General features: G+C 44.4%; 2 protein-coding genes across 8 annotated transcripts; both read right to left on the bottom strand.

Annotated features, from left to right (window-relative positions):
- Positions 1-168: 168 nt before the first annotated feature.
- Positions 169-3,609, bottom strand: LOC118317998 (E3 ubiquitin-protein ligase TRIM21-like). Of its 2 annotated transcripts, XM_035647244.2 has the most exons (3): positions 3,278-3,609; positions 2,427-2,482; positions 169-2,336 (listed from the first exon to the last, which is right to left on the bottom strand). In XM_035647244.2, the coding sequence occupies exons 1-3, from the start codon at positions 3,385-3,387 to the stop codon at positions 676-678; spliced, it is 1,827 nt and encodes a 608-aa protein (XP_035503137.2). In that variant the 5' UTR covers positions 3,388-3,609; the 3' UTR covers positions 169-675. The 2 variants fall into 2 exon arrangements, with proteins under 2 accessions (XP_035503137.2, XP_047192848.1); XM_047336892.1 differs by lacking the exon at positions 2,427-2,482.
- A 147-nt stretch (positions 3,610-3,756) lies between these two features.
- ankmy1 (ankyrin repeat and MYND domain containing 1) lies at positions 3,757-12,196 on the bottom strand. Of its 6 annotated transcripts, XM_047336889.1 has the most exons (20): positions 12,103-12,196; positions 11,467-11,684; positions 10,609-10,755; positions 10,314-10,508; positions 9,520-9,546; positions 9,210-9,448; positions 8,837-9,053; positions 8,048-8,209; positions 7,611-7,871; positions 7,346-7,527; positions 7,033-7,204; positions 6,809-6,949; positions 6,623-6,730; positions 6,220-6,327; positions 6,003-6,125; positions 5,241-5,342; positions 4,677-4,836; positions 4,468-4,573; positions 4,217-4,371; positions 3,757-3,956 (listed from the first exon to the last, which is right to left on the bottom strand). In XM_047336889.1, the coding sequence occupies exons 1-20, from the start codon at positions 12,179-12,181 to the stop codon at positions 3,877-3,879; spliced, it is 2,982 nt and encodes a 993-aa protein (XP_047192845.1). In that variant the 5' UTR covers positions 12,182-12,196; the 3' UTR covers positions 3,757-3,876. The 6 variants fall into 6 exon arrangements, 4 of the variants coding, with proteins under 4 accessions (XP_047192845.1, XP_047192843.1, XP_047192844.1 ...); XM_047336887.1 differs by having other exon boundaries at positions 6,623-6,949; XM_047336888.1 differs by having other exon boundaries at positions 4,468-4,570; positions 6,623-6,949.
- Between the last annotated feature and the right edge of the window lie 2,453 nt (positions 12,197-14,649).

Below are 14,649 nucleotides of genomic sequence, written 5' to 3'. Positions count from 1 at the left end.
TGTGTGTTGTCTCTATGCTCACCTCCACACTCAGAAACACTGACCCTCATGCTTCCTGTTGATTCCCATGAAAGAAGCGCAGCTCGTTCTCCAGTCGTTTTGATCATTTGATGCCAAATATCAAGTTTATTTTTAATCCTTGTCAAAGGAGTAAAGACGAAACGCAGAGATAGAAAAATATTTTTATTAGTAACACAAAGCGCTCACACATCCTGCTCTGGTTTCTGCCACCACCCATTCATAATGTGATCGACCCGTGTGAGCCTCGGTGAAACAACCCTGATTAATATTCATCCATACAGAATCATGAAGACTATCATGGCAAACACTGTCAGAAAGTTCTTATCGTGTGACGTTAAAGTTCCTAGAATAGAATCACTCAGTAAATGTGTCCGATAGTTTTCATCTCGATCCACGATTTATTCTGTGAAATCAGTGATGTTAAAAAACCTTCTATTTCACAATATTAAAGAGAGAGATCAAACATTCCTGTCTCCGCCCCCTTTGTCCAGATCCAATAACCAACGTTTAATTGGATTCTTGCTTGTTCCATGTTCCATCCTTCCATCAAGTTTACTGGATAACTGTTCAGGAGGTTTTCATCCCGCTGACCGACAAACAGGGGGTGAAAACATAAAATCCTTGGCGTCGGTAATAATAACTAAAGTTATTAATCTACCCAGTTTGCTTGACAGCGCAGATGATCAGAGGGGCGGAGTTTTCACCATCATCGGCATTGCAGGGACTGAAGAACGGGCGGAGCTTCTCGGTGAAGGAGCAGCCGGTGTAGGAGAAGATAAGAGCCGCAGCATCCACGTCGTAAAAGGAGACCAGACCCTGCTCATAGTCCACAAACACCCCGACCCTGTCAGGCCGAGACGTCAGGGAGAGACGGACATCAGGGTCAGAAAGAGCTCTGTATTCATTTCCATTTCTCAACCATATCGTCCAGTAACCGAGCTCAGGGCTCAGAGTGTTGATTTTCTTCCTGTTGATCGACTCTCTGGCGACTCCTAAATCCCATTTAGTCTTCCCTGTAACCTGAACCTCAAAGTAAAACCTACCCGAGGACAAACTCTGCTCTCCGAAGACATTTGTACAAGGACAAAATCTCTCTGGGTTGTCTGGTAGACTCTGCCGCACATCACCGTCGTGTACTTGTTTTCCGTCATCGGACAAAACGAGCCAGTGATTCGCTGTATCGGGGTCGAGAGTCACGTCCACTTCAAACTGCTGGACCCTCCTCAGCTCAGCCTCCTTCAGCTTCTTCACCTCTTTACTGAGCGTCTCCTCCAGCCGAGACACTGCTCTCGCCACTGTCCCCTCGTGTGATGGTGGACGGACTCTGACCTTCCTCCAGTCCTTGGCGGTCGGAGCAGCTTTCAGGGATGGGAAGCTTTGGAGGAGGTGGATGTGGTCTTCAGAGAGAGAGAGCTGCTCCACCTCAGTGCTCCTCTTCATCAGCTCAGAGATTTCCTGTTCCAGCTCTGTGATGGAGTCTTCAGCCTGTTTCTCCGTCGTCGTCTGCTTGTCTTCGATCTCGTCCATGAGCTCGTTCAGGCCTTTGTCTATCGACTCCTTCAGAGCAGTGAAGACCTTAACACCTTCGGCTTTCTCTCTGTCTGCCTCCTCTTTACTGATCTTCACCGAGCGTTCGATGTCCTCAATCGTCACTCGTTTCTCCTGGATCATCTTCTGAATTTCAGGCCCCGTCGTCTCCAGCTCTGCCTTCTTTCCTTCATACTCTTCTTTCAACAGAACCACGTCATGTGTCTTGTGATCTAAAACAGGGCAGAGTTTGCAGACGCAGGTCTGGTCGGTCTGACAGAACAGCTCCAGAGGTTTTCCGTGCGTCGGACACATCCTGTCCTCCAGGTCGTCCACGGGGTCGATCAGCTGGTGTCTCTGCAGGCGTGGAGCCGACAGGTGAGGCTCCAGGTGAGTCTCGCAGTAGGAGGCCAGACAAACCAGGCAGGACTTCAGGGCCGTCAGTTTGGCTCCAGTGCAGATGTCACAGGAAACGTCTCCTCCTTTGGAAACGTGTTGTTCTGAGCTGCTGCCGCTGGTTGTCTGCTGAGCTTCATGTCTGAACTGAGCAACCATCTCCGAGATGAAAGTGTTGACCCTCAACTGGGGTCTAGTGTAGAAAACCTCTTTGCACACGGGACACTGGGACGGGACAATCATGGTCCAGTGTGTAGTGATGCAGTGCTGGCAAAAGTTGTGTCCACATGGTGTAGAGACTGGATCAGTGAACATATCCAGACAGATGGGGCACAGAAAGTCATCTTCAGACAGCAGGCAGTTTGCAGAAGACATGTCTACGCATGTAACGTCTGAAAGAAAAGACATTTTTTTTATGTTAAACAAACCTTGGTTTAAACAGAAAGAAAAGTTCTGTCTATTTTAAATACTATATTTTTTACCTCCACCAAGGTGATGTTTGTCGGCTGGATGACAAACTTGGGTGGATTTAACAGATCTGGACAAAGGGGTGGAGTGTTTAATCTCTCTTTAACATTGTGAGATAGAAGTTGTTGTTTTTTTATCATGTTCACTGATTTCACAGAGATTAATTCGTGGATCTAGACGAAAACTATCAGACAGTAAATCAGGATCCAACAGCTTTAAATGTGGTTTCCTTAGGAGCCTGTTGGGCCTCGGTGGCGGTGTGAGCGCTACTGTACTGTCAGTTCTCGTTGGCCATGTTCCTGGCACACTGTACTTCCTCCGGCTGCTTCACAATAAAAAGCCAGCCCACTGGTTCACAAGCAGAAATCTTTTAATGTGAAACAGATTGAAGGAATGGAATGTAATACAGCAGCAGGAAGAGCCGAGTCAGCAGTAGTACAAGCAGGAACGGACTGAAACTAAGCTTTTAAACTACAGATATTCAGCAATAATTGACAAAGACTCAGAGAGACGGTCTGAAGGGAAACTATAGTCGTACTGTGACACAGAGAGTCCTGCACTGAACATTTGCACTGTATAAAGACTCCCTGTACATACACAACACACATTCAAACACACTTCACCCACAGTGTCTTATTTATACTTAACACTTATTTTCTACCGTAATCTTTTTCATTGCAATGTTTACACTTATATATTTCATCCTAAGTAATTTATCTTTAATACCTGTGTACATATATATATAGAGAGAGAGAGAGAGAGAGAGAGAGAGAGAGAGAGAGAGAGAGAGAGATCCTTATGTCATTATTAGGGTTTTTTTCACACAACAAGCCTGTTTCCCATGTACGGACACGACTGTACTCACCCGTGTTGAGAGACTAGTGCTCCGAAACTGCTGCTCAGAAACACTTGTTGCTCCGACACACTTTCACTTTCGTTCACCTTGTCACCTGCTCTTCTGTTCGTCCTCCTCATTCCAACAGCGAAGCAGCAGCAAGCCGAAGCTCCGAAAAAATATAAAAATAAGGTGGAGCTCCGCCCACCAGGTGTGAGAAGAGAACAATGTGACTGTTAGTGAGAGATATATTAATGGAATACATATGAATCAAATCAAGACATTAAAAAAGTTGACTGTTGGAGCTTGAGGAGAGAATTTTGTCTTTACCTCTTTCATTTTATTACCATGCTGAAAACTTTATGGCAGATCACATGGATACAAACACGTCTACAAGTCCCAGTCTTGTTTCTCACAGGTGGCTGGGCCTCACTACAGTAACTACAGGGTGTTTGTATCCATCTAGTGGTGGTTCAGTGCCTACAGAGGATACTTCACTGCAGAACGGGTACTTTTAACTTTCATGAGTACAATTTATTTACATTGCAAAATTCCAAAGAGAAATGATAATGGCACAACATATTGTCAGTCAGTAAATATATAAATCAAAGACTCAGAATAAGAGAAAGTCAGTTGAAGGTGTAGTTTTCCTTCAGGTTGGGGCCTTTTGAGGATTTCGCAGCTGTCCTCCGGATGCCATCAGCAGACGCTGGATTGAGAGAGACAGATTTGTCACATAATGTCATTCATCCAATATCAAACAGCAGCTTTCCCAGGTGTTGTACATGATTAGCTTAAGTCCGAACCACAAATCTATCCTGTAGATATCACAGATTCCAAAACACAATTACAAAGTTAAATGTTGAAAAGCTTATTTTGGGGTCATTTCTGGGCTCGATGCTCCTGGGGGAGGATTTGATTTTCCTTTGGTTTTTGCCGGGTTGTGTCTGTTTGGAAGGAGATTCCCACCTGACATCCGGACGCACTCTTCCTTGTGTCTTTTTTCCCAAGCTTTCAGTTTGCAGGCCGTGGAGCAGTAGAAGACCTCGTGGCAGCGGCTGCAGGGGGTCAGCTTCACCGACACGGAGCGACCGCAGTCGTAGCAGAACTTGAACGAGGGTTTCCTGAAAAGAAATTCACACACACAGAGAAAACAGATTCCTGAAAGAGTTTTCTTTTTCATTGTTGGTCATTGGGGAAAAAGAATAGGTGGCGTGTACCTGTGTTTTTCTGTTGTGTGCGGTCGACTTTGACAGCTGAGGGGCTCGTTCGACGACGTGGCATCTGCCCCCGTGTATACAAACCACTGTGTGCCGCTGTTACCTGCTGGATTAGTACAATACACATGAACACAGTGATACACACACTTTACTCAAAAAACACAACATGACAATCTTTTTTTTTCCTTCCATAAATGCGTTGCACTGACCATCTGGCTTGAGCTGTCTCTGCATGTTCTCTGTCTTCCTCTGGCCGGCGGTCTGTCTCAGCAGATCTCCCATCATGCTCAGCAGGTGGCGCCGCGACTTGAATGTTTCCCTCTCCAGCATGTTGAGAGCGTGGAAGGGAGTGTTGGCAATACGCAAGTCCTGGATGGTAACATAACATGTACAGACCACCTTTAAGATTCAGGAATGAGTAATATTTTCTCTGAAAATGTCTGCAAGAGGAAAAATATAGATTTACCTGACAATATAATATATTACAGTTCTAACTAAAGCTTGAAAAAGTACAGAAAAGTTGGTAAACACCTGACAGTCTCAACCAAAAATAAACGTTACAAATGTAGGACTCATGTAAGTGTTATTGCAGTTTTTGGTATTGTAATGCATTAGATTGTGCATGCATACATAATGTAATATAGTAGTAACTATGTGTATAGTGCAGAATGTGTATCTGTGCTCAGCCACGCGAATGTTTTAATTTAAGAGTGAATGAAGTTTATTGAATCCGACGACACGCGCAGTGTGTGTTCTCACAGAAGGTGCGTTACCCGGTTGAAGGAGTCATGTGCGTAGTCGACTGCGCTTCCCACAGCATTGCCCACGGTAACCGGCAACAACATGTCGGCACCAGCCTTGGCTAACATGTCCAGCTAAACCAACGACACAAACACACATGACTGAAGGACTCAACCGTTTTGCATATTTCTTTGCTTACTATTTTGAAAACTGTAATGTTGTGGCTTACAGCCTGTGATTCATTGGAAGCCAACAACAACATGTAACATGTGAAACAAAAAGGACTTTGGATCTGGGAGTTTCTTTTTCATAGTATTTGCATCCTAAACACACCCATACGTCGTTTATGAGTACGAGTGTTTTAAATCCTGGGCATTTACCCTAATTTATGTGTGTGTATTCTTGTCTTTGTATAGTCGTGAGAAACAATTTGGGTTCAAAACCAATCGCTGTGAGGACACTTTGGCCAGTCCCCACAATTTCAAAGGGCTTGTTTTAAGGGTTAAGACTTGGGTTTTAGCCTGGGACCCAGACGAATTCTGGGAGCTCATTTAATTTCCTCTGCCAGACTATGTCTGGATCCCCATTCAATTTGGAAAATGATTTCCAACAGGTAGAAATTTTGCCGGTCCAATCACAAACTGATACTCTGATTATGGGCGGGGTTTATACCATGACGCGGAGAGAAGCAAAGTGTCATAGTGTTAGCTAAGGTAAGGGTAAGGGGTTAGTCCTACTGTCCTCACAACTGTAGAGAGACAAGTGTGTGTGTGTGTGTGTGTGTGAGTTAGTACCAGCTTAGGTCGGTTGCAGCAAAGGTGGTAGTTGATGTTGGCGAGGGTACAGACGGCGCTGCCCACCCCGCGGCCCAGGGGGAAGTTGGGATCCGCTCCTCCTTTCAACAGCTCCTCCACCACCTCAACACAGAAAAAGGAGCGTGTTCAGGACAAAGTCAAGTTTTGTGTACATTCGTACTGTAGGTGTTTGTGTGCATGAGTGTGGGAGCTCTACCATGTCATTGCCACTCGCTATAGCGAGGGAGAGAGGCGAGTGTCCACTCCAGAGGAGATCTGTGCTGGCTCTGCGTGAGAGCAGAAGGGCGACCACCTTGCTGGCATTCTGCGCCAAAAATGGAAAACAATATTACTGTGAGTAAACCTCGGGACACTTGTAATGTTCTGCCTCATACTGAACATCCTGCAGCTGTTTTTCATATTGAAAGTCGTGTTAAAAGTAAAATACCATGAAATGCTCACAACAAGACAGAGTTTGAGCTCTGCTTGTGCTTTTGCATGTAACACGTGTCCTATACCATTCTAGGACATCACCTGTCCAACACGCTACAGGTTTTAGTCTTTTGGCATCATGTGTCATATTAGTGATGGGGTGTGTGTATGTGAGCGCAGGCACCGACCGTGTAGTCGCTAACTCTCTGGCAGGCCACGTGCAGGGCAGTTCTGCCTCCTCCTCTGAGATGAGGCCTCTCGTCAGAGCTCAGCGGTGCACGAGCGTTCGCGACAGCCTGTAAAATAGTCAAAGTCTCAAGTTCACTTTCGAGGACCGGAACGAAGCTGTACGTCCGAGAACACGCGCCACGCACCTTATCCAGTTCGAAGATCTCGTCCTGGTCGCATGCCTGCGCGTCTGTGTCGATGATGGCGCACAACAGCAGCTCTGTGATTCTGGGACCTGCCGGCCCAGGCAGCGCCGCAGCGACATGCAGGGGATAAAGGCCTTTCTTCTACAAAAAGGATGAGGATTTTTGAGATATAACTCATTTGGTTCCTCTGTGTCCTCCAGAGGGAGTGAAACATCAATTCCTACCTCGGGTGGAAGGGGCATGTCAGTACGAGCTCCACACAGCAGCAGTTTCTGGACGGCCTCAGCGTCGGCGGCCATAATGGCTAAAATGAGTACGGGCACTGGGACCTTGGACACGTTGGGGTCAGCCCCCCGATCCAACAACAGCTGCAGGGTGCTCAGGCGAGCGCGGTGTCTGGTCAGACAGACAGGACACATACAACTTACACACAGAGAGACTCGTGTGTGCAAACGCAGCAGTGAAGTATATCACCCGGACAGAAAAAGCACGGGGGGAAGGAAAGAGAAGAGAAGAGAGGAGAAGCACGGAACTGACTCAATTTTCATGGCAGCCATTTTGCGCACAGTCTCCTGCGTGTCGGCGTGCTGAGGCAGCCCAGTGCGACTCAGAGCTTCTGCTGCGCGATGCATATCTTCCTCCGTGACCTGGATGGTGAGGCTGCTGACAGAGCAGGCGGAGTCAAAGCTCTGCCCCTGGGTCGGTTCTTCGTCTTGGCCCTGCAGCAGACAGACAGTAGTGAGTTCCAACAAATTCCCAACATATCAAACCAGTCATATGATGGGACCTCCGTGCCATATACCTGAACTGTTGCTGCAGGCTTGGCGCGACATTCCTTCCACTGCACGGTGCCCACCGCAATGTGACCGTCCATCACCTGAATGGAGCGGTCCACACTTCCTCTCTCCCCTTTAGCCTCTTCGCGTCTCACTCTGTCCACATCCTCCTCTCTCGACTGAACAACTGAGGTCGGAGGTCTGTTGTGAAGCCCCGGTGTATCTGCAGCGCGGTCAACTCGGATTATCTGTGGACTGCTCCCACCTGCAGAGGGCGACCTCAGAACCTGATGACACATTGGGAAAAACAGAGTTACATATCTACAGATACAGAAACAAGACTACAGGAGTCTACAGCCACGATTATGGAACACTGGTGCCAAATGCTAAGATGCTAACATCGGAATTGGAGTCCCGCTTCCAGCATGACCAACAAAAAATCAGACATGAAGTTCAGTCTTACTTGAGTCCTGGCAGGTGATTCAACCAGAGTGGTGTGCAGAGACTGAAAGGGGTAGTAGAGGACGTGGCAAACGGCGAGGGCGGACATGCCTTCACAGTTCAACTTGTCAATGTCGGCACCCATATCCAGCAAACGATGGATCACACCGTTGTGGCAGTTCACCTGACGGGTGCGAGGATGACAACCAACGGTGAGTTGGAGCATGAAACTTAAAACGAGACAAGAACAACACCGAAACAACCCCGAACCTTTGAATGATTTATGAATTAATCTATTTTTGTTCTGTAAATTGTGAAAATGTGGGTACAGTGCACGTTGCATGTAGCCTGGGACCCAGACAAATTCTGGGAGCTTATTTAAATTTGCTCTGCCAGAAGACGGTCTGGATCCCCTCCATTGGGAAGTGATTTCCCCCTGGCAGAAATCTAAGCCGGTCCAATCACAACAGATTATCTGATAATGGGCGGGGTTTATATCACAACGCAGACGGAAAAGCGACTTTTGTAAATAACCAAGATGGCTGCCGCTGACAAAGGAGCATTTGACTAAAAGTACATTCATTAGTTTAAATATGAATATTTTCATCTGAGAATCAGTCCTAGAACAGCTAACGTCGGAATTGGAGGTTTTTAATATTTCAATATCAATCCGCACATGCACGTCACAATCAACTTTCTCGAGCAACCGTGACTTACTGTGTATGAAATGTTATTTCATACACAGTAAAGGAGCGAGAAATTGAATCAACAAACAAAAGGCAAAAAATTTCTTTAAAAAAAGAAAGGTTACTGTGGCAGCAATCAGTGCAGTGTGTCCCTGTGGATCGGCTACATCGGGGTGGATCAGTTTAGTCTTGAGGAGCTGAAAAACTGCCTGCAGGTCTCCGCGGGAGGCGTGCTGGATCAACCGCTCGGAGTCCACTTCCAACGGCCCTTTAGGCCCAAAGTTGTCCCTGTTCAGTGAGAGAACAGCAGCCACGTCCCAGCCCAGATGTTCAGCCTGTCGTCTGAGACACACACACACACACACACACACACACACACACACAGATACCTACATATTAGAATCATCCCTTAGAATTCTGTTTTCAGTTATACCTGCACACGATGTGTAGGTCTTTTTCTTTGTTGTCAACCAACATGTTCCGTGATGTACGTCTGACCTGTGATTGTGTACGTTAGCCTGCATGCGAGCCTGCAAGGGCAAATTGGAGAGTGGGTCTCGTTCATAGCCTTGGTACGGACAAACGTCTGGCTCCCACAGCTCGCCGTAAAAGTGTCGGTCCAACTCTGACCTCCGGCCTGGGGGCAGTGGCAAGCAGTCGCCGTTTGTCGAGAACCTCTCCAGGCCGGGGGGATAGATAGAATCGTCATCTAAGAGCACGTCTCTGTCTGCGTCCACCTGATGAGGATGGGGAATTCAGTAATCTGTCACAAAGCTTGTGTAGTTGTTCAGTAGAAGTAGTGCTTCACCTCAGAGTGTGTCCTGGGAATGGGAACCTGATAAGGAGAAGAGAGAAGCAGAGAGGTCAATTAAGAATCTTTTTTAACATAGAGATATATACATATATATATATCTATATATGTATATATATATCTAAGGATATAATCTAGCAAATCTGATTGTGTGAACACCAGAATGCAAATCAAAGGTGCCGAATAAAAAAATTCAAAAAATGTATTGTCAATGTGCAAACAAACGAAATTACGACAGTGTCATCTTCAAATCAATTATATAAATACATAAACTGAATATGAAAATTTTACGTAGTCACCGGGTCCGGAAAATGAATGTGCCTATACGCTTGTATTCTCTGGAATCACCAGCAGAGGGCGACATACTGGTTTGCAAAAGTAGAAGTCAGTTTTTATAGAAGTCCAAGAGAAAATGACTTGATTTATAACGTCAGCAACTATTTTCCTCAGGAGTTTATTGTCTTAATCGCTATAGTTTCAAGTCTTCTTCAAAACAGTGAGATGTTCGTTTTGTAAATTATGGTCAAAATAGATGATAAAGTACTGTATGCTTTGGCGCGTGGATAAAGCGTGATTTACAGCTGGTACCGTCCAATCGGTGCATGATGGCAGGTGTAGGTGGGCGCTCGGTAGACAAGCTCTCATTCATACCCATCCCAACTCCTACGTCTGGTTCGAAAAAAATCCCAAGATGGCGCTGGTCAAAATGCAAAAACTCAAGGCTTCAAAACTCTGGACTCTAAAAGACTCAAACCTTTGGCTCTGGACAGCCAATTGTGCATGTGCAGTACCTGAGTCAGGGAGGCAGTGGTGGCAGCCGGGTCCATGAAGGTGGCATATTCAGGATGGTTCTTCAGGCTAAAGCCCTCTTCTACAGGGGTGCAGAGCCTCAGCAGGCGGTTCCCCACCCACAGACCCACATCTTGAGACCCGTCTGGATAAGTGACCACACCCGGACCAAGCCTCAGGCCGACGTGATACAAACCCTGACGAGGGAGGAGGGGGTTTGCTGCAATTTAATTTATTAAGTTAAACAAAAACAAAAAACTAACCAAATATCTGTCAGTCATCATCCACCCAGGTTACCTGAAAGGTGGCTCCATCCGGGAACAGGTGAAGCCCGTATCCTTCCCTTCTGTTGAGGTAAAACTTGCCGGTGAATTTGTGGCCTGTGGGCCAGCAGTACACTCCATCCCCATGCCTGTACTGTTTGTAGAAGGAGCCCTCATAGTACTAGACAAAAAGGAGCAGACAGCGAAATCAAATAGCAAATATTAATATATAATTTTAAAAAAGCTCTTACAATTTTCTTTCCCAAACATTTATCATGTTAAAGTGATAGGAAAGGAAAGTGAGTATATTTACTCAAGTACTTTATAGAGGATAATTATGAGGTAGTTTAAGGTACTTCAATATTTTCAATTTATACTATTTTATACTTATTCAAATTATAAACACAAAATATAATCAAGAGTGGAATTATAATGTATTATTATAAGTAGTTAAAAAGCATCTCCAACTTTAGCAGCTGCACCATTAAAGTGATTCTTACACCTAAATGCATTAATAATTATAATCCAATTATATGATATGTTATTCAGAAATTGACAATTTTGTGTAATTTCTACACTGTTGTATTGTCACTTTGGCTCATTAAAAGCTAATAATCATTATTCTTAAAACAGATGTATATTTATTAATATATATAATTAGTGCTTTTACTTTTAGTAAAGTATATTCTGATGTTCATTTTAGGCCAGGACGATTATGAAAGCTTGATTTCACTTGTGGAATTTCTTCTTCTTCTTGCTGCTCACCAAGGATCACGTCTGTATATAGTATTTATATTTCATATTTTGTACACACCTATTGCTTTTTTTTTTTTTTACAATAAATGATTATCTTATATTGATTATCATATCTTATCATGTTATCTTCGCTGACCTCTCCGTTGCTCCAGGTGAACTTCCCTCTTCCGTGTTTCAGCCCGTCCTCGACGTCTCCCTCGTACGTGTCCCCGTGGGGCCCCAGCTCCTGAGCACCGGGCCCCTGTGGCGTCTCCTCGCCGCGTCGGGCTCCTCTGTGGCCGGGGCTTGGTTTGCCTTCCCCCGGCTCCACACCTCCACCTCCTCCTCCACCACCCCCACCTTCCTCCGGCGCGGCTGCGGGGACAAGTGTACAGGTCGTCGGCATCATTGTTTTGGAACCGGACTCACCTGGACCCGTGCAGTCTTCACTGTGAGGTCAGAGGAGCCATCAAAGGACACTTGACACGCCTACTCCTCGCTTGGTGGGAAAAAAATGAAGTTAATTGCTGTTGTCAGGTAGAATTTAAAAGTTGAAGCGAGGCTAGCCGAGTCTGACTTTTCGACCAATCACAGAGCCGTTGCTAGCTACATAGCTAGCATATGTTGTGTAGGCGGCTAACGTTAAAGATAGTAAGAAGGGAAACGCCAACAATGGAGGTTCAGCGGCGATATGACCTAACACTGCAGCCGCGAACTGAACTTCACGGGGAAGAGTTTAGTTGGAGGAGGAAAATTCAACATCAACAGTCAGAGTCAGATTTTGAGTTCTCACTAGTCCGCTGACGCATCAACCGCCGGTTGTCGTGGCAACAATAGAAACTTGTGCGGAGGGTGGAGGAGTTCCCACGCATGCGCAGACGTAAAACTAAATCTCAGTCATGCTAACTTTAGCTCAGTCGTTCCTTGTGAGTATTGTGCAATAGCGTTTAAATGATCACAACTCAAAGATGGTTTTAAGTTATAACTTTTGAAATTTAATACGTTTTACAAATAGGAATGCATTTTTATCAGTCGTTGAGTTATTATTTAACTGTCTATGTATTAATATGTATTAATATGTTTTGATTGATTGATTGATTGTATTTTATTATTTTATGCATTATTTTTTATTTAATACTTTGATAGACACAATAATTCATACACACAAGTTACAATATTTTCACATTAAGTAATATAATGACAAGTTTAAATGTGATTAGTTGAGCATGAGTCATATAACTTGAATATGTAAAAGTCAGTGTCAGTCAATAGTTATAATAATAAACTTTGAGGAAAGCATCAGAGACAAAGAAAAGAAATGTAATGTAAATATTTTCTGTGTTTACTGTTAATCGGCACATAGGAGAAACTTGAATAAATTAGATAAAACACTTCTATAAAACAAATGAGTTCAATGTACACTTTTGTACATCAGTAGTGTAATTTTCCGACAAATCTGCAAATAATCAAAATATATTGACTCAACCTGTGGTCGTTGTGGCTTCAGGTGGTTGCCCCTTCAACAAATAGAGCCACTTTTGTTTGTTGCCTCGTGTTACGGACTGAAGGTACAGTACGGAACAATTACATTAAATATACTGGAAATAGGAGAAGGGAAAAGGAAAGTGGGTCACCGTCAGAGAGAAGGGTCATCTTGTTAAACGTAAGTGTTCTTTTATGTGGGATCACTGAAGCAGGACCACCCTGTGTGCTTTTTCATGCAGTGTGTTACCTGACACTGTTTCCTGTAACTGACCCGGACGCTCCAGGTGTCAGCCTGTGTTGTGGGATGACACAGTTTTCATCACAGCAGTAGAAATATATATAGAAATATATATATATATATATATTTATATATATATGTCTTTTCAGGTTAAAGCCTAATAATAATAATAAATATATATATAATAGCACGGTGGTGTAGTGGTTAGCACCTTCGCCTCACAGCAAGAAGGTTCTGGGTTCGAATCCCGGTTCAACCAGGGCCTTTCTGTGTGGAGTTTGCATGTTCTCCCCGTGTATGCGTGGGTTCTCTCCGGGTTCTCCGGCTTCTTCCCACACACCAAAGACATGCAGAGACTCTAAATTGACCGTAGGTGTGAATGTGAGAGTGAATGATTGTCCGTGTCTGTATGTGACCCTGCGATAGGCTGGCGACCTGTCCAGGGTGTACCCCGCCTCTCGCCCAATGTTAGCTGGGATTGGCTCCAGCGACCCCCCGCGACCCTTAAATGGATAAAGCGGTAGACGATGAATGAATGAATGAATGAATGATATATATAATAATAAATAATAAAATTCATTGTCTTCAATGACTCATGTCCACAGCTCCTTCCTCCTGCTGCAGTTTTGATAAATTGACAAAGATAAAACCTACCGTACTCTTTAAGCAATGAACCTACCGTACTCTTTAAGCAATGATTGTCTTGTTAGATATATAAAAAGAAAAAGGGTCTGAAAACCTAAATGTTAAAGTTAAATAAAAGTGAGAATTTAATCTGTATCTGAACCGACATTTCACGGATTCTTCCTAGGCCCATGAACCATCCCTCTGCCAAGTTTGGTTGAAATCGGTTCTGTGGTTTTTGCATCATCCTGCTAACAAATAAACAAAATCTCTAGTTTAATCACATGGATGAGCTCTGATATGATCTCCTTCCCACAAACATGACACCATCAAAAGGATCATTGTCGGTGTAACGAAGAATCAGCCCCTGAAAAATGCTGTCTGTGTGAGACATCTTCATGTATGTTATTTCACCCCCCCCCATTCAGATAACAATATAAACTCTTTCTGTTACATTTTTAATGACGCCCTCCATTCAATTTTCCATGAATCCCTCCTACTGTGTAGCACTTGCTCCATTCACTTAAAGGACAAAGCCTCCTCACCACTTAAAAGATTGAACACCAGTCTAATTTTTTTAAGACTTTTGAAAACACACAGGAACTATATGTGCACCTTCCTGTATTGTGTAGGGGCCTCACATATGTAGAGGTAACAATGGGTGGAAAAAATTCAGGTGGATTTGATCTATAACATTCCAGAAACCTCATAATATCCTTGTGTCAACCTATTGTCTCTTCAGCAGGTACGAGTGAGGATGCCGGACGCCCCCAGATCCTTGTCTGATGAAGACATTTTTCTGTAAATAAAAAGGGCATGGTTGAGCTTTTTGAATATAAAGTCACTGTTCTGATGAGCCGTGGCGATTGAGTGCTTTTTACTTTTTCAATCGTTCACCATATACAAAGTCAAACAACATGCCCAGGTCCCAGAAGGTAATGTTTGCGCCACAATATGCTCTTTGTTTGTTTCATTATATGTTTATGTATATGG

The sequence above is a fragment of the Scophthalmus maximus genome, chromosome 13 (genome assembly GCF_022379125.1).
Source record: "Scophthalmus maximus strain ysfricsl-2021 chromosome 13, ASM2237912v1, whole genome shotgun sequence".
Taxonomy (NCBI): Eukaryota; Metazoa; Chordata; class Actinopteri; order Pleuronectiformes; family Scophthalmidae; genus Scophthalmus; species Scophthalmus maximus.
Note: the sequence above shows the minus strand (reverse complement) of the source record. Positions and strands in the feature narration are given on the sequence as shown.